Genomic DNA, 20,096 nt, shown 5'->3' with positions numbered 1-20,096 from the left:
TATATTCCATTAAGTCTAGTTAGTGCTGTCCATATATGCTTGGGTGTAGGACCATCCATTTGAGCATAGGAAGGCTACTCTGGCTACACCCTTAAAGAATGACACTCTCTCTCTCTCTCTCTCTCTCTCTCTCTCTCTCTCTCTCCCTCTCTCTCGCAAGCTCTTAATTGCCAATAGTTACTCAGTAAAGGCTATATCCTCAAGAATTCCTCCCTCATCTATGTCAGAGGTTTGGCTGGCTTGATTTTTATGCAGGGCTTATCCAGGAAAGCATAGTTACTATGAGTTTATGAATCTGATAAACCACATCATGTCCAGAAAACAGAGTTTCACAGCACTGTTTCCCATCCTCTGGCTCTTAACTTCTTTCTGTCTCTTCTTTGTCAATGTCATTTTAATTCTTGGTGAAGGGCTGAGGGAACAGAATACATTTTTATATTTATTTGTTTTTACATATGCATATGCTATATAGAGGATGCATAAACTATAACTTATTTTTCTAAGCTACTTTAAGTGCACAGCTCAACACTACTAATTAGATCTCTGTGTCATACATCTATGGTCACTGTTCATCAGAAGAGTTCATGAGAACTTTTTCATCACCTTGGAGAACTGTCAGTCTCTTGAGTGATGACGTGAATCCCTCCACACTGACTCACACCTTAGCTAATTTCTTTTGTAAGGCTTTTGTAGTTTTATGTGTACACCCCCATGGTTACAGTTGTTCCGAGTATTTTATCTTTCTTGATCTTGTTCTCTATGGGGTTTATAACACCCCTTTTTGGATCAGTCACATAGACAGTGCTGGAGTGCCAGTTTTTCATTTTATGACTTTTATGGATTTATTGGTTCTAACAGTTTTGTGGCTTCTCTGGCATTTGTGCAGATAATATCATATCATCTCCAGATTCAGGGACTTTGAGTTCTTTTTTTCCAGGTTGGGTGCCCTCTATTATTATTTTTTCATGCTGAATTGTTCTGCCACCAGGTTGAATAGAGTTGTGTGGCAGGGACTCTTGTATTGTTTTTGACCTTAAAGGAAAAACAGTTAACATTTTACTGTTAAGCATGATGTTGATTGTGTGAGTTCAGATTTGGCCATTATTATCTGGAGGAATCCCATTATGGTTCTAATTAATGGGGTGGGTGATTGTATGATGAAGAGATATTGGCTTGGGTCTCATGCTTTGTTTATTTTTGTTTGTTTTGGTTTTTTGAATCAGTAGGGGTCACATGCGTTTTCCATCCCTTTTTCTATTGATATAATTACATCAGATTTTTGTTCTTAAATAAACCTGCTTCATTTTTACTCCATAGATCCTTCATAAAGATATGTACCTGTATATGTCCTGTGTGCACTGGGGAAGATATGCATTAAGAATTCTGAAAGGTTGAAGAACATAACTTGGAGGATGCCCAGTTTCCCCAGTCAGGGAAGTTATCAAATGTTATGAGCCATGGCAAAGAGAAAGGATATATCCTACCACTTTATCCACCTGTCCGCCATCTTGGTTATTTCCCCTATAGTCACTGGAAGGTTGCCACTATTGGATTTTCTACATCTTTGGAGATGATAGAGTATGGCTCAATCCAGGGGAGGCTTGGGTTCAAATCCCACTCTGCCCTCTTAGCTCTCCCCAATTTAGTGACCTGGGAAACTGGTACTTCCCTCCATCCCAGTCTCTACCTTTCCCTCACAAAAGTGATAGTGCCTGCCTTGAGAGGACACCGAAGAACACACCAGAGACAGAGTGTCTAACATATGGCAGGTAATAAATGGTCGCTAGCCATCTTAAGTTCATAGCTCTCTGATGACATCCCTATTCGTCTAACAAATGACTTCTCACCACTACAAACTACAAGATATTAAGATAACAAACTGACATTGATACTGACTGGCTTTTGATTGTTCATCCGTAAAGTTAGCATTGTTGGAGGTGCACAGCATTGGAACTGTCCTGGGCAACAATATAGACATGGCAGACCATTCCTGTGTTCATAAGGCATTGAAGGGTGGAAGAGTTTGACAACTAGCAGACTTGCTTATTCCCATGTTCCTCCTTCTTGGGCCCTGTGACTCTCTGAGCCCAGAATTATGACTGCGCTGCTTTTTCTAATTAGGTACAGCACCTTTCCTTTTGATCCTGCATCTGTCTCTTGATGTTTTCCATGTGCCATTATTAAGACCCTGCAAAGCTCAGGCACTTGTGAGGTTGCCTTCTGTGCTTTGAGACAAAGCATATGGAGTTACACTGAAGGTGGAAGAGTCCTGATTATAGAGTTAATTCACTGGTCCTGAGAGAAACTTCTGTACCTTTCTCCACAGAAACGTTCCTATGTACCTTGCCACCCTCTGAGGCCAGGCCAATGATGTTCCTTTTGTTCAGAGTTGTTACCTGCCTTGTATACATTTGTTTGTTTTCTGCTCAACTTTCCACACTCTACTTGGAAAAAGTTCGGGAAGTCTGACCTTTCCCCAAATGTCCAGGTGATAGGCACATACACTATCCCCTTGCCTATGTTCTCATAACTCCCTGGGTTTTCTTCTTCCTGTGCTCACTGCCCCGCCCTGGCCTGACATCCTATTAGATCCCAGGAGTCAGTGAAGACTTTCCCAGGGTGACCCTGTGTGCTGTACCTATCTTTCCTATGCATGTAACAGGAGTACAAGATATTTATTAAATGAACATATCAATGCTAAAAAATCTATACAGTCCTTTCTTAATAGAGATGTTGGCTTTACAAACAATAATTTTGTAAAACAGACATCTACAGACTGGGGACATGGATCAGTGGGAAATGTGCTTTTGGTGCAAGCATGCAGATCTGAGTTCAAATCTCTAGAACCCACAAAAAGGCTGCACACAGTGACATGTTTCTGAAACTGCAGCACTGGGGGTAAGGTGTAATTTATTTAGATAGTTTATTTTGGTTCTTATATCTACCATCATTCTCCACGCCAGTCCCTTCCAACACCCCAACACCAGGTAGGAGAGACAGAAGGTTAGAGTAGAAAAGGGACATGGACCTCTATATGTTACTTCCTGTTGAGTGAGGATTCAGTTCCTTGGGACAAGTCCAATCGTCATCATCAGGCTATCCAGCAGTTCAGTAAACTAGCAATAAGAAATGATCTAGCAGCAGTAGGGGCATCAACCGGGGGAGCAGCCACTGCTGAATCTCTTGGGAGCTCTCTCAAGAGTTCTTAGAATTAAACTGTCTGCAGCTGGTAAAGATCATGCTCCTCTTAGGGCCTGAGTGAGGCAAATAATCAGTTGCTGTGAATAATCTGAAACAGCCCCATATCCCACATCAAGATTAAAACAAAAACATGCTCATGTAACATAGCTGGGTATTTTTAGATTTTTTTTTTTTTAGAATTTAGAGAACACAACTTTTTTTTGGGGTGGGGAGCTGAGGACAGAACCCAGGGCTTTGCACTTGCTAGGCAAGCGATCTACCACTGAGCTAAATCCCCAACCCACATAGCTGGGTTTTTAAAGAAATCAAAATTCTCACTACATTTGGGTGGGGGCAGAGGTAGTAGGAACTTGAGAACTAGTCTAGCTGAAACTAGAGAATGCCCAGTCAGTGAGAGACTCTGTCTATACATACATACATACATACATACATACATACATACATGCTTACATACATACATATACACATACATATAGCATAAACCTCTGACATTCCTAGATGCATGCATGGGTGAGCAGATCCCCAAACACAATTTAATACTCACATGTGCCACAGCATATATATATGTACACACACTCCAAAAATGATCTAGGATCATTTGAATATGCAGAATGGGCAAAAACATTTGAATAACAAACCTCATGGACCAAAGACATGCATAGAAAACAAGAAAGCACCTCTCCCATTTGAGTTGGAAAAGACTGCAGGGAATGATCTCAGTGCTGTTGCTGATTATGCTGTGAGGAGGACCACGTGCTGCGGAGGGCAGAGGAAACTGATGCTCTTCTGGAAAAATCATTTGGGAACTTGTGTAAGGGCCTTTATAAAATGCATAGGGCTCTCCAGTCACTCCCTATGACCATCCCATGGGGAAAACATTGTACATGAACAAGAATTAGGTACTGGAGTTTGCTCAGTGGTTTCCTAAACAAATCTAATGTCCCAGAGTAAACATTACAAAGATTTAAGAGCATTTGAGAAATTTGGAGTGGACAAGACTTTTTAAGATACATCCCTGACATGGAAGGGAGAATGTCGGTGGCCTGAGCCTGGCCAGTAGGCTTTGACTTCAGGGTCCAGATCTAAGCAGGCTCACAGGTAGCCACGAGGCTGTCACCCCTCCATGCTGTAGCTCTTTACCTGTACAGTGGAGAGAGGTCATGGTACCAGCACAGAGCCTCGTCTTGTGGATCAAATAGAATGGAGCAGTGGGAAAGAGCTCACTCACAGGAACAGGCAAGCAGTCCTCCTTACTGTCAGCGTCAGGCACTGGGAATATCTTTACGTTTAAGGAACTAAAGATAAGGTTTGGGTGCTGCTGTGTCCAGAAGAATGGCCTGGATGATCCTGTCTCCCAGCCAACCCCAACCTCCCAGCCAACCCCAGCCTCTGTGCTCAGCTTTTTCCTGTGGCTATACCACAGGGTTATTAACTCCTTCTTCATTCTCCCTTCCTCCTTCTTTTCTTCCCTCCTTCTCTCTTCCTTCCTCCCTCCTTGCTTAGCTTCCTTCTTTCCCCTCCCCTATCAGCATTAGCTGAGTGTTACTTTTTGCTGGGTTTTGCTTTGGTACTGGAGATACTAAGGCCTTTTCCTTCCCACACTTAAAGAGGTCCCTTAATACCAAGGAGGGGGGCATACTCATGGGGAGATGGCTGCAGTATGGCTCAATGTCAGACCCCATGGAATCAACCATGCTTAAGACTCAGGTTGGGATATAACCAGCTTCAAGTTGCCACTAATTTGACAGGGAGGTGCAGGATTTGAGGAGGGGCCCTCCAGCTGTAAGCCTTTAGCCCTGTTGAGGGTTAGAGGGGATTCGAGAAGAGTTGTGATCTGTGAGCAGAATTGAGATGACCTATCTCCCTTGTGGTCATGAACAGCATGCCGTAGCCATTGGCATACAGATTCTAGACCACATCACTTTGGTGCCGTACCTCTGAAAATTGATATGTAAAAATCTTGTCATATGTTGTAGTTTGGTGAATATAGGGACTAGGAGGAATTTTTGGCTTGAGGCTCAGGCATGTCCCTGACTTGTTCTCATCCCTACCAAAAAGCTGTCTAAAAGCCTGGACAGAGTATTCATGGGAGGTGACTCTCAGAACTGCTGTTTTCAGTGTATGTGATCTTGGCTCCACCACTGCTAGTGGTATAGCTCCTTCATGGATTACTTTATACACAGTGAAGGTGACCATGCCAACCTGTAAACCATGAGGACTTACTGAAATCATAAAGGCTTCCCCCCATCCCTTAAGCCAAGGTAGAGACAGAATCCTAGGATGAGTGGTGCAAATTTCAGAGCAACAGGGCGGCAAGGTTTGTCCTGGAGACCACTACTAACATTGTGTCTTTGTTAGGGTTTCTATTGCTGAGGCAAAAACACCATGACCAAAAAGCATGGTGGAGAGAAAGGGTTTATTTATCACATGCTTCCATATTGCTGTTCTTTATTGAAGGAAGTCAGGACAGAAACCCTAACAGGTCCGGATGCTGGAGGCAGGAGCTAATGCAGAAGCCCATGAGGGTGCTTCTTACGGGCTTGCTTCACATGGCTTGCTCATTTTGCTTTTATAGAACCCAAGGCTACTATCCAAGGGAAGGCACCACCCACAATGGGCTGGGCCCTCCTCCTTGATCACTAATTGAGAAAATGCCATAACAGCTAGATCTCAGATGAGGCATTACCTCATCTGAGGCTACTTTCTCTGCGATAACTCCAGCTTGTGTCAAATTGACACACAAAACCAGCCAGTACCTGTGTGTGACTGAGACGAGATGGGCACGGACCCAAGGTTTATAGCACATGTATGTGTCTTTGTAGAGAGAGAGAGAGAGAGAGAGAGAGAGAGAGAGAGAGAGAGAGAGAGAGAGAGAGATTTATTGGGAGGCAGCAGCCAACATACAGACACACAGACACAGGTACACACAGATCGAAAGACAGACAGACAGGGCATGATGATGGTGGATTGGTAGCTGCACTGTGCCAGTCTATAGACTGCAGTTTACACATCTCTCTTTTTGTCACACTGTACTGTCACAAATTGTGATATTCACAATTTGTTCATAAACATGAATCACACCAGTATCTTAAAAACAAATAAGTACACTTGCTGTCAACTCATTCTCTTGCTTCCTGCTTGATGCTTTACTGTTTACTAATCTAAATTCTGAAGATGTGTTTGTTTATTATTTGAAACATTAAGAAAAATCCCCTTCCATTTAGATTTGGGGGATGGGTCCCTTGGAAGATTCTTATTTGCTACTCCAATCATGGGTACTGTCTGTGTATGCATACAGGATGAAAACCTATGCCCCAGTTTTCATGGTGGTGGGTGGGGCAGGGAGGCAACAGGGTGAAATGAAAGCCTATTGCTGAAAGGAAGGGAGGTCATTGTTCACTAGATACTGCTGATGGTGGCTCTCAGCCATACGGAGGGTCATGCCTGGGGGAACAGCAATGTCTGGGCTGAGTTCCTCCAGAGCTCTTGGTAAGTATGGCATTTCTGCAGAGGGAAACCTTCCCTGTAGGGGGCATGGTACCTGTGGGAAACTGCTTGATAGTCCACAGCCACCATCTTGAGCCTGCTGGGCTGGTGAGATTGGAGTGGCTGGTCATAATAGATCTGGGGGTCATGCTAATTAGGGGACTGGGATGGTTCTAATGAAGAGATCTGGGAAGGGCACAGATGTGGGTCACCCAGCTTCTAGACCTCATCCATGAGCCAGGAAAGGAACAGGCCAGCTCCCACGACATCACTTTTCAGAAGGTTACACTATTGGCTGTGGGGAGAGTGACGCTAAGGGCTGGAGATTGGCCGGCACCTGGAAGTGGGTTTCCACCCTTTTCCTTCTGACCCTTCAGCTCTGCAGTACTTCTCAGGGTGTGTTTTTTTTCCACACAGGAAATGCTCCACTAGACTCCAGAAGTATCTCTTCTTGACCAAGATATGCCTGTCTCCAGGAGGAGGAGAGCCATGGCTGTCCCCCGAGGGAATCCTTTGGCCTGCCTTCTGTGGATTCTGCTGCTGTGGGGAGGGTATGGTAGTTGCCAGGCCCAACGTGCAGGTGGGACATGAAGTTGGAGATGGGACGCTCAACTTCCGTGTGTGTGTGTGTGTGTGTGTGTGTGTGTGTGTGTGTGTGTGTGTGCAGGTGAGGGTGTGGTCCTGTGAATTAGCTCATGACTGACTGAGTATATCAGAGTGTCAGCACTGTAGCAAGTGTATCAGCTGCCCTTTCAACTGATGTGTGTGCGAGAGAGCAAAGAAATGTGAGAGTGAATGTGAGCATATACTAGACTGTGAAAGACTGGACCTCTAAGAAAGAATGTGTGTAAGAGAATATGATGGTGTGAAGAATTTATAAGGGAGGTATTAAGAAGTTTCTTCTTTTAAAGATTCATTTATTTTTATGTGCACTGGCGCTTTGCCTGCATGTCTGTGCAAGGGTGCCAAATCCTCTAGAATCAGAGTTAGAAACCATTGTGAGACACCAGTGGGTGTTGGGAATTGAACTTGGGTCCTCTGGAAGAGCAGCCAGTGCCCTTAAGCACTGAGCCATCTCTCTAACCCTATGTAGAGGGATTTTGTGGAGTGAGAGAGGGCGAGTGAGTGTGCAAATCTGGGTTTTGCTTTTTACTAATTTACAAACACATAAGAGCAAAACATATATAATAATAAAATTAATGGTTATTTCACAGCTCTGCATGCATTGGGTTTCCTCAGGCATACAGAATTTGCATATCTGCACAGAAGGGGTAGGAGGCAGGACTGGAAAGACTCGCCCTCCACGAACAGTACCCACACAATGTTGGACCCTGAGGAGAAATGCATCCCACCCCGCAGCCTCAACCCCTACCCCTGCTGGTGGAGGGCTTCTCTTCTGCTTCCACTCTTCTGCCTCCTGTGGTGTATGCACCTTAGGAACCCAGCACCAGTGATCTCTATTTCAGTCATTTTATCTGAGTGATACTACAGCTTCTTCCTATGGCTTGATTGGTCATGCTACTTGGGTAATTCTCATAGATCTCTTCCCAATTTTATGAGTTTTCTGGGCTTAAGTCACCACATTTCCAGCTGATTGACTGGGAATTCCTTTGAAAGGCCCTTGATATGGTGCAACAGATCTCTCAGTCCCCATTTGGCAGACAAGCACATTCCCTCATGCTCTCATGGGCAGATCAGTCTTCGACCTTAGTCAACTTGATGTTTCACAAAATATGTTCTTTACAACCCTCATGTTTGTGCCGCGTGCACCCATGTGTGACCATTGCTGACTTTCCAAGTGCCTCATTTTGAATTATTCCAGACAAGCTTCTCGGTAACCCCCTGTGTTTATGCAACACTTTGAAGCTTAGAATACACCTTTTCTCAAACAACCTAACTATGGAATGGATGGGTGGACCCTATATTAAGGGTTTATTTAAGGGGGGATTTACATTAATGCTTTATTTATTTAATTACAAAAATCATGTAGTTTATGTAGAACTATTTTTAGAAAATTTAAGTCTATGAAGCATTCTGGAATTCTATAGGCATATTTAATTACATAAAAACACAGTTGATATTGTTTCTCATGGTAAAATACTCAAGGCAGTGGACTCTATGAAGTCATGGGAATCCACATGACCAGCCTGGAAACTTGCTTCTAGCATTCAGTTAGATGTGAGAAAGTAGACCATAGACCACCAGGCCTGACACATTCCCAACACTCACATAAAAGCTGGATACGTAATAGAGCATGTGCAGAGGTGGGGGAGGCAGAAAGACAGTTGGGGCTCAGTGCACAGGCAGTCAAGCCAAACCCCAGAAACCTCTAGGTTCAGTAAGAGATCCTGTCTCAGAACACTATGAGAACACTAGAGAGGAGACATCAAAGTCCTTTTTGGTTTCTGCACAAATACACTGTATACACAGACAAGTCTGTGCACACACACACACACACACACACACACACACACACACACACAAAGGAGAGAGAGAGAGAGAGAGAGAGAGAGAGAGAGAGAGATACTAAGAAAATAATAATCACTTTTTAACCAATGTTAAAGCAAAGAGCTTAACACTTAGTAGCGTCCTGTGGATGTAAATCACGTCAATATGCATATATCCTCATATCCTCAGCTGGTCCTCACTGTAACTCTATAATGTCACCCTGCAGTGGGATGTCAGTAAGAGGCAGGGTAGGGAGGCTCCTGAGTCAAGTCTAAAGGAGGGAACTAAATCTGTAAGTTTCCCAACACTCATTCTCCTTTCACTCTTTCTCTCCCGTGCAGGTTGCAAAAGTGTGCAGTATGATCTGGTCTTTCTCCTGGACACGTCTTCCAGTGTAGGCAAGGAGGACTTTGAGAAGGTTCGCCAGTGGGTAGCCAACCTGGTAGACACCTTTGAGGTGGGCCCTGGCCACACCCGTGTGGGGGTTGTGCGCTACAGTGACCGGCCCACTACAGCCTTTGAACTGGGCCACTTCAGCTCCCGTGAGGAGGTGAAGGCTGCTGCGAGGCGCATCACCTATCACGGCGGTAACACGAACACAGGCGATGCGCTGCGTTATATCACCAGCCGTAGCTTCTCTGCCCAGGCAGGAGGCAGGCCTGGGAATCGTGCCTTCAAGCAGGTGGCCATCCTGTTGACTGATGGCCGTAGCCAAGACCTGGTGCTGGATGCTGCAGCAGCTGCCCATGCAGCTGGCATCCGCATCTTTGCTGTTGGTGTGGGTGCAGCGTTAAAGGAGGAGCTAGATGAGATCGCTTCAGAACCCAAGTCTGCACATGTCTTCCATGTTTCTGACTTCAACGCCATTGACAAGATCCGTGGCAAGCTGAGGCGTCGGCTTTGTGAAAGTGAGTTGCCCTGCTTCCCAGTGGAGCTCTGTCCCTTCCCAAGAACATCCCTACCTGCCACCTTAACAGGCAACAGAGACAGGCAGCAGTGTGCCAAGCTCAGAGAAGTCGTGGGTAGACAAGAAGCAGAGGCAGGCAGGGGAAGCCACTATTCCCAGGGGCTAGCAAAGCAAGGGCAGAGTAATAGCCCACACCCAGCAGAGGCTGTCATCCAAATACCGCTTTGGTTTCTCCCTCCTTGAATAGAGGTAGAAAGGACTTGGGGGTTAAAAGTGACCTGTCTCCTTTTCATCTCTAGTCTGCTGACCTCCCATAGTTTCTCAACTTAGAGGCAGAGCCTATCTGTTCTAATATATGGAAGTTTGTTGAGATGTATACAGTTCGGGACTGGACAAGTGCCTGTTTGAGTGGCTACCTTAATCTGGCTGTGTGCTATTTGAATTTTGTGAGCTCCTTACAGTAAAGAGGTTTATTTTCTTTCAGTTTTTTTTTTAAATTAAAAGAATAAAATTTCAAAAGTTAAAAAAATGATTAGAGGCAGAACCTCTATTGGTCCTTAGCATGCTCTCCCAGGGAGTTCACTGAGTGATCAGGATAGAAGTTGGTGACAGGATGACTCAATGCATTCTGCCTGGAACCGAATCATCTGTGTGTCCCAGGGGCTGGTGACCTTCCGGCATCTAAGGTGACCCTCCGGCATCTAAGGTGACCCAGCTCTCTAATTTGCTTGCCTGGAATCTGTTGAGGGTAGTGGAAAACTGGGGAAAAGCCTGGGCATGGAACAATAGCAGTCACACTGATACCGGCCTCAGGGTTATCCTTGAAGTCTGACCTCCAGGATTTTAGAGAGGCGATTCTGAGGACTTCCCTCACCAGCATGGGGAAGTGCAGAGAGAATTTTTTCTTTCCCCAGCCTGCCCTTGGTGTTCACCTCTCACCCCTTCCTGTAGTGACGTTTGTCCTTCTTGGATAGAAATACTTGTGACATTCTCTTCCAGGCCCAGCAAGGGCTGTGCTTTGAGGCTGGTTAGAGGAAGTGCTGGGACCAGAGTCTGACTCTCTCAATGATTACTGCAGGGAATGAGCAGTCCCTGGATGGGAATCCCAATGGGTTTTCTGCCAGGGAACAGCCAGCCTTGGGGCCTTGGGGCAGTAGATAAGATCAGAAGTGGGATAGATGGGAATGGCTTAGATCAGTGATTCTCAGTCTTCCTAATGCTATAATCCTTTAATACAGTTCCTTATATTATGGTGACCCCCAACATAAAATTATTTTTGTTGCTTCATAACTACCATTTTGCCACTGTTAAAAATAGTAATTAAAGCATCTATGTTTTCTGATGGCATTAGGTGACCCCTGCAAAAGTCCTTTGAAACCCCAAAGGATTGCGAATGCATAGGCTTAGAAGGAACAGATCCTAAGAAGGGCTCTGGTTTGAAACCCAGTGTGAAAAAACAGCTTATTCCAGAAACTAGTGTGGCTCTAGATTTTCTTACCATAGTATGACTATCTATGTTGTTTATTAAGCCAGGGTTTAAATGAAATGGGCACTTACTGAGACTCTACATCTGTGAGGCCTTGTGCTGATTTCTGGGGCAGTAGACCCTGTAGTGATGGATCCTTGTCTCCAGGTTAGTAAAGACACGTGAGCTATGCAGACATACAGGAAACCAAGCTGGAGCATCATGTATTGGGGGAGTCATTGCTGAGAATGCAGGATGGGGACTCTCCGAAAGGAATGTGCTCAGGATGATGGTGAATGCATGAGATTGACACATGAGGTGAGGTGAGATTGAGGGATGCTCGACCCATCAGTGAACTCTGATACATCTGTGCACTGCTGTCACAGAGAACAATGACCTTGCTGACTTTCATATTTTAGGAGTATGAGTATAGAAGGTTTTGGAGTGAAGATGAGGACATTGTAGAGTGTAATATAGTGTCTGGTCATAGCCAGATCTGGACAGAGAGAAAAAGGTTGTGTGAGCAGTAGGTCAAAAAGGTACCATCCCTTTACAAGACAGCTGGAGACAGAGAATGAGGTTTGGGAGACTAGTTCTGCTTGACAGATTTGTCCATCGATATCTAGAGGGCTAAGGAAAGATAATCTATTTCCTGGTAGGCAAACAAGGCATTCACCATGGACTTAACAATCGACTTTATTTAATACTTGTTACATCCCAAATGTTCATTGTTTCACAGTTGCTAAGATCCTGACAAGCAGATCTGAAGACAAGCTGTCCTTAGTCGTAGGTCAGGATGGAGATGGAGAGAGATATAACAGACAGGGCAGGGCTAGGCTAAAGGATTGACGTAGGTTCATGCTGGCTAGAAGTCTGGGCAGAGAGGAGCTAGAGAGCAGTGTCTTAGCCTTCGCAGAGGAGCTGGCATCCAGCATGCAAGCTCAGGGTTAAGAGCTCAAGATGTCATCCCAGAATACCTTGAAGTAGATTTCTGAGAAGCCAGAGGCACCTGGTATTGACTACTAGCATTTTCCCATCTTGCCTGGCTGTTTAGGCTGGTTCTAGATCTTGGCAAGGCTGAATGGGGGTGACAGAAAAAAACCCTCAAAGTGGCAACCCCACCAAATAGGGTGGCCTGGGAGCAGAATGCTTTTCTGGCCTCTATCCTGCACAGGATGGCCTCCTCCAACTGTGACTACTGGTGAGGACTCATCATCACTATCCTTGCCTTTGAATCAGGGACAGTGCTTCAGAGCACAGGTGACAGAAAACCCTGCTCTCTGTGGCCAAACACATGTTCCCAGATGTACAATGTGTATGCTTGCATGTGTATGTGAAGTGTCCCGTTTTAATTTTGTATGTTTGGTTGTGGTTATTTTCTCAGGAAGCAGACATATTGTATTGGTAGGTTTTGTGGGGAATGGGGGTGAGTTAGTGGGGCATAGGTAAAATAAAATACATTGCATATGTATATAAAATTCTTGAAGAATAATAACACAAAACAATTAAAAAAACAATTTGCAGACATCAGCATTAGTACCCCCTCATCACTGTTTGTATTCCAAAATCATGCTGTAAATCGAGCTATAAGAATTAGATTGCTTTTATTTTAAAGGCAGGTGCTCCTGGTACCCAATTGAACTATAACCTGAGCTCTGTGATATTTTTAAAAGACATATTTATTTGCTTGCTTGTTCATGTTCGTGTATATGCATGTGTGTGCAGGGGCACCCACCTGTGTATGTGCAGAGGCCAAAGGAGAGCATCAGCTGACTTCTATCACTCTCTGCCTGTTTCTTTGAAGCAGTGATTCCTGGCTTAAGCTGGAAGCCAAGAGGCCCCTGTGGTCCTCCTGTTCTGCCTACTGCAGAGCTGGGTTTACAGGTATTTGGTATGTGGGTGTTGGGATCCTCACGCTGCTCCTCATGATTGCACAGCAAGATCTCTTACCCGTCAGCCTGATGTTTACTTATAATGATGAAATTATGGTAATTCAGTGGCACAGTTAATGAAGCTCACCCTGGTTAAAGTATTCTTCAGATCCCGGAAGTTGTTCCCAGGGTGCCTTACACAAATCTTTGAACAAAACCTATAGGAAACATCTATTTGTCATGCTTCACCACTACAAATAGACCATGTTCTTTCTTCTATCCACCTGCCTTAGATGCCCCGCTTTCTGTCGTGTGCTTTATAATTTACTTGGAGTTATGTCTCTCCACAGCCCAAGATGGTGATCCTCCTATCTGTCCTGCAGATATTGGTCCTGTTCTCATAGCTTCTGCCTGGGGTTAGGCAGAACGTCTCCACATTTCATACAGAGGTGGCATGAAACCCATGTCTATCCTGAGACCCAGTGCCCTGCAAAGCCCAGCCTGTATCTAAACCTCACCAACCACGCAGATGCTCGATATGTATTTCTTTTAAAAGTTATTCAAAATATTTTTTGATGTCATTATATAATTGCATCATTTTCCTCTCTCCTCCCTCCAACCTCTGCCAGTGGAACACTCCCCTCACTCTCTATCAAATTCATGCCTTTTTTCTTTAATTATTGTTTCATATGTATGTGTTTAAATATTCACATATGGCCTACTCAACCCAGAGAACACTACTTGTATGCGTTTGTTTTCTTAAAGGTCAAAGGTCGGGTGGCTTCACAGAATAAATTCATGTCTCTCTCCGTTTCCAATTAGAGGCAACTGTCTACAGGGTGATGCTCTCTGCTGTGAGAAGGAGAACTCAGGTTTTTATTTTTTATTTTTTTATTGGATATTTTTTATTTACACTTCAAATGTTATTCCCTTTCCTGGTTTCCTGTCCATAAATCCCTTATCCAATCTCCCCTCCCCCTTCTTCTATGAGGGTGTTCTCCCTTCCCAACCACCCCTACTTCCTACCTTGACATTCCCCTATACCTGGGGGGAATGTCCTTCCTTGGCAGGGCCAAGGGCTTCTCCTCCCATTGGTGCCCAACAAGGCCATACTCTGCTACATATGCAGCTGGAGTCATGGGTCAGTCCATGTGTAGTCTTTGTGTAGTGGTTTTAGTCCTTGTGAACTCTGGTTGGTTGGTATTATTGTTCTTATGGGATTGCAAGCCCCCCAAAAATAGATTTGACTGAAGGTGTTCTCACAAAAGTTGTGCTTGAAGGATGCACGAGTGGGTGAATGAATGGGTGAATTGATGAGGGCACAGGAAACACTCAGCTCTTTCCTGGAAGAAATGAAAAGGAGTCCCTACTCCTATATAGCCTGGCTGCTGCCTCCCTTGGCCTGGCTCTGTGGATGTGGACATCCTTCAGCCACCCCAAGACTCCAGGTGATGTCACGGTGCCTCCTGGGACTAGGAACAGGGTGCAGGGTTGAATGAATGGGCATGGTTGGAGAGGATGCCAACACAAGCCTGTCATTTCTCTTTAGAGTTCTGTGGCCTGCAAACTTAAGAGGGGAGGAGACCATTTCCTAGGAGGCCTGGCAATCAGTCTAGTTCCGATAGGCGTGGGACTGCTCATAGTTCATTGTCTAGCCCTGAAGAAGAAATAGGCTGAATATTTGAGTCTTCAATCAAATGATCTTGCTCAATATATGGGAATAGAGAGTTACTATCCCTTCTTCTTCAAGGGAGGGAGTTTTATACCTAGGAAAAGCCATAGTGAGTTAGAGAAGGTGTCAGGAAAAGGAGCGATGGATGGAACTAGATCCAGAAGGACACATGCTCACTAAGAGACCCTTGAGACCCTCAAGAAAATCCCATGGGCTCTCAATAGTCAGGATTCTCCAAATGCCTGAGAAGAAGTGAGATTTAAGTTAATGCTTAGCCACCCAGGGAGAAGGCAGTTTTTGTAAACACAGCTGGGAGATGAGGAGGAACTGGTCTGTTCTGGTGACAATTGAAACAAAATCCCCTTACAATCACTTCAAGTATAAACAAAGCAAAACAAAATAAAAAGGCTAACAATAACATAGTGGAAACATCTGGGGAGATCAAATCAAGGCACATCACAGAACCCAAACACCAGAAATAGTTTCTGCACATGGATGTCGTCTGTGAGTGACATTGCAGCCTGAAATGAATGGGAGCCTTCCTGAACACGGACTTCATACTGGCTAAGGATGTGACTGGAGGTGATGCTGAATGGGGTGCTGTGATACTGATGGTGGTGATTTGAATGGAGATAAGTCTGATGTTTGTGATGCAGAATGGGGTGATGCTGAATGGAAGTGATGCTGCTGTTGGTGAAGCTGGATGGGATCTGGTTGCTTTCAAAGCGTATATTCCCTCATTTTCAGCTAGCGTAGCTTCAGAATGGAACGAGGGCAGCTTAAAGGGTGAGCAGGCTTTTGGGGCTGCCCGTGGTGATGAGTCTTACTGCCCCCTTGACATTAGACATGTCCAGAGGTCACGGTTTCAACTCCCTATTCTCCATCACCTCGTGGGGTTCTCAGGAGATCCAGTTTCAGGTTCAGGTTCTTACAGTGTGTGGGGTTGAGGCTGCTCTGTGGACAGGCTTAACCCAGAGCCTTAGCTGTAATTAAAAGTTTTCTCTACTCTGGTAGACTCTGTGGTGGCCACAGAACAATCTTTATATAGCTTATCTCCCATGTGAATGGGTCTCTGGAATTCCAGTATGCTGCTGTGGAGGAAGCCTCCACCTACTTCTATTCTGAGGAAAGGTTGTGGCGGTCCTCTTTCCTCTGTCCCTGCAGGCAAGGGGTGATGCTGGTCCTTGCTTTTCTTGTTGAGTTGAGATGCTGGTCTGGATTTGGAGAAGGGGCTGTCTCCATGCTCCCATGGTCCTCTAACCTCAAGACATATGCGCATCCCCCAACTTACTTCTCGTTTGTTCTCTTAGCTCACTTCCATTCCCAGTGCAACTTGGATCACTGCGTGTCCCACTTGCTGGTATGACTAGGGATGGGATGAGTGAGCTTGTTCCCTGTGAGGAGGAGAATAAATCTGTCACTTTAGTGTGCATCTGGTGTTCTCATTCAAGAAAACCTACCCTGCATTTTGATTAGTGTTTGTCAGCGCTGTCTACTTTACCCCCTGAGGTCTGGTGGTGGTGGTAGTACTCATTTGCCATCCAGTTTGTTGACACCCAGGAGATCCTACACTGTACCCATAAGACATACACATCACACATAGTTCACACCTCACATTTAACCCTTACATTCCACACCTGCATTAACACCTTACACACACACACACACACACACACACACACACACACACACACACACACACCCCTTACACTTACACACATACAGGCATACACAATGCACATCTGGGAACAAGTGTATGACCACAGAGAGACCCACCCATCTCCATCTCTGGGTGGATCTAGAGGCTGGAGAGAAATGGGTGGCAGCCCAGCTGTGGGTTTAGAGTGCCACGTTGGGCCTGTGGCTTGGCACTGAGGATCACATGGGCCACAAGAGGCAGCTGGTCCAGACCCCACCCTCTCTGAAGGTCACTGTGAGTTCTTTTCGGGAAGCTTGTCATGTCCTTGCTGCCCACTGGAAAGGGTAATCTTGCTAATTAACACTGATTGAGGGCCAGGAGATTTTATTAGAATGTGACTGGAATGGATGAGAAACTGAGAACCGCCCTTCATTTACTGTTAATGAATTAGCTTTAATATACATGTTTAAGAGAAACATCCCCTGGGTATGCCCAGCCACATCCAAGCCTGCTTACAGCATGTCCTTGGCTGACTCCTGTCCCTGCTCAGACAGCTGACATATTCTACCCTCCACTATTGCTGAGCTAGGGAGAGCAGCTCTGTATCATCTTCTAGAACAAGGGTCTTCTCTAGTTCCAGGAATGCATCCATCCTCTCTCCTTTCATTCCTGAGGACCATTTTTTTTTTTTTGTTCTTTGCCGTATAGAACATTTTCATGATGAACTCTCCCAAGCTTATGAATTTGTTCCTGCAGGCTGTTTATTTTCTGAGTTTTACATTTATATTTATTTATTTGGTGTGGGAAGCACACATGTAGAGGTCAGACAGCGACTTGTGTGGGTCAGTCTTCTCTTTTACTATGTGCGGTTTGGATATTGAACTCAGTTAACCAAGTTTGGCAGCAAGCACCTTCATTTGGAAAGCCATCTTGGAGGCCCTCTCACAGGTTGCTTCTTAGCCAGGGTCAAAGTGCATGAGCCAGTGCTATGTAGACGCAGAGGAAAGTGCTGGGCAAATCACGATACCTGGAACTGGTCCCTGTACTGCTTTCCCAGCTCCCTTCTTTGCTCTGTCAGTTAGGATAATGTCATACAGCCCACCTTATAAAGTAGTCGTTCTCAACCTTCCTAACTGTGACTCTTTTTTTTGCACAGTTCCTCATGTTTTGGTGACCCCAACCATGAAATTATTTTTGTTGCTACTTCATAACTGTAATTTTTCTATGGTTATGCTCTTAATGTAAATGTCTATGTTTTATAATGGTCTTAGGTAACCCTTGTGAAGGAGTCGCTTGACTACCAAAAGAATCAGGACCCACAGGTTGAGAACAACTGTTAGAGAGGGTACAACCATTCATTAAGTTCATGCCGCGAAGTATTTGACATTCTGATGATCCCAAGTATGGGTTCTAAGTACATACATTAATACTTATATGTGAGTAATACATTAATACTTATATGTGAGTAAATGAGAATGGGCTGTTCTATGTGCATCTAATCAGATGTGATCAAGTCTAGTATATTTTACTGTTTCAATTTCATCATCACCACCACCACCACCACCACTACCACCACCACCACTACCACCATCATCCTTACAACCATCGTCTTTGCTATCATCTAGTCCTAGAGGAAGCCATAGAAACAGTGTATTCCCTCACTCCCCCTTCTCAGAAGTTGAAATACTTATAAAACGCAATTGCATATGCTCTGTGTGTTGAGATTTACAAGCTCACAAAGCATTGTATTTCAGGCTGTCTCCAAACACCACTGGTTGCACCATAGCCATGGTATAATGCTAGCTTTCTGTGATTGCCCAACTATGAGAACTGGGGAGAACTATGAGAACTGAGGTCCTAGGCTGGTATACCATTTTTCTCTTGTTTGGAGAGAATTCAACTTTTTAACATCAGGGTCAGCCAGTGGAGTCAGACCTCAAAGCTCATGTTAAATGCAAGCTTCTTTATTTATTGCTAAATAAGTGATCCTTTTGTAGCTTAGTTTTCTTCTTTTAGTTTTAGTTCTCTCCTTTTGTCGACCAAAGGAACACAACCTTGTCCCTGCCTTAGTTTCCTTATCTGCCAAATTGATACGATGGGTACAAATTCAGTTAATGGCTGGTTATGGCTGTAAATGTCACTAATATTATTGTTATTACATTTTTATGAAAAGAGCATTAAAAAATGAAATCAAAGTACACCCAACAATAGGACTCAAGTTCCCCATCATAGGGAGGGCACCAGGAAGAAATGGAAGATTATCTTTGTGAATTCTATAAAGAGAATTGTCCCACACAGGATGTCCTGGTCCCCTATGGTGGGTTGCTAGCAATCACCCTTGGGCCAGTCCTGGAAGGCATCCATGCTTAAATGTTTGAGTTTTTCAATCCTGACATGACTTGTCCAGATGTCACTTCTAATTTGACTGCCTTTCCTGGAGCAGCGAGCTGTCTATCGCAGAGGCCATGTGGCCTGCAAAACCCATGATGATGAATGTCTGTCCTATGTTCTTTGCAGACACTTCTCTGGCCCTTATATTTTTACGTCACTGCCACCTGTCACCAGGTTCTTAGGTGATCTTAGCAGGATGTTTCTCAGGGCTTTGGTCCCCTTGGGGACAGAATGTGAAGTGGTGTCACTGAAGGGGTTCTCCTCTTCTTCTCCGTGTCTTGGTCAACATCATGATAACAAGCTGGCCACTCCATTGCCAAATGTAGCTTCTCTTCTGCCTGTCACTGCCCTGTGATACTCATAGATTCCTCACCTCTCCTTATACCTTCGCAGGCCTCAGAATGCCTCTGTGGGACTGGAGGGTGGTGTGAGCTAAGCTATTCCCTGTGCCCAGTCGGCCAGACCCTGCAGTGGGGTCTGTCAGCCCCATCAATCTGATAAATGAGCTACAACCTCCTAGATATGACAATCCCAGTCACTACAGTCATGTTCTATCAAAGCATTCTAGCCTATGGAGAGCTGACTGAATTTCAAATTGCAGTTCAGATTTTGAGTTGATAAAGCAGTAACTTATAGTGACCACAAGTAAATTAACATTTACAATAAGTATTTATATATAAAGATTATATATGTATAATCTCTATATATATAGATTAGGTTATGTATATAATACACATCTGTATAATTAAACTTATGGGTGCAATTTGTATTTCCCACATCCCCTAGTTAAATGCTTTCTAGCTGAAATGTCAGAGAATGAGTGGGGGCATAAGGTGACACAGTGTCTCAGGGCTTTCCAAGAAATGTGGCTGACTAATTGAATGTTTCTGATTCACACTACACTTACTGGAAGACTGGAGGCAATAGTGGTCCACGCTGTATACCTCCAGTGTCTTAATTTACTGTAAAATGTGCTTGTTTTGTTTTTGCCCTCTACATTACATTGACTTGGGTTT

At 44.6% G+C, this 20,096-nt stretch overlaps 1 protein-coding gene across 1 annotated transcript in view; it reads left to right on the top strand.

Annotated features, from left to right (window-relative positions):
• Positions 1-7,149: 7,149 nt before the first annotated feature.
• Col22a1 (collagen type XXII alpha 1 chain) overlaps positions 7,150-20,096 on the top strand; it is a 208,664-nt gene continuing 195,717 nt past the window's right edge. The window contains exons 1-2 of the mRNA XM_032890864.1: positions 7,150-7,267; positions 9,477-10,043. Of these exons, the coding sequence (XP_032746755.1) occupies positions 7,150-7,267; positions 9,477-10,043 (685 nt within the window). The remainder of the gene's footprint in view (positions 7,268-9,476; positions 10,044-20,096) is intronic.

The sequence above is a fragment of the Rattus rattus genome, chromosome 1 (genome assembly GCF_011064425.1).
Source record: "Rattus rattus isolate New Zealand chromosome 1, Rrattus_CSIRO_v1, whole genome shotgun sequence".
Classification (NCBI taxonomy): domain Eukaryota; kingdom Metazoa; phylum Chordata; class Mammalia; order Rodentia; family Muridae; genus Rattus; species Rattus rattus.
This window is presented reverse-complemented; position numbering and strand designations above follow the sequence as displayed.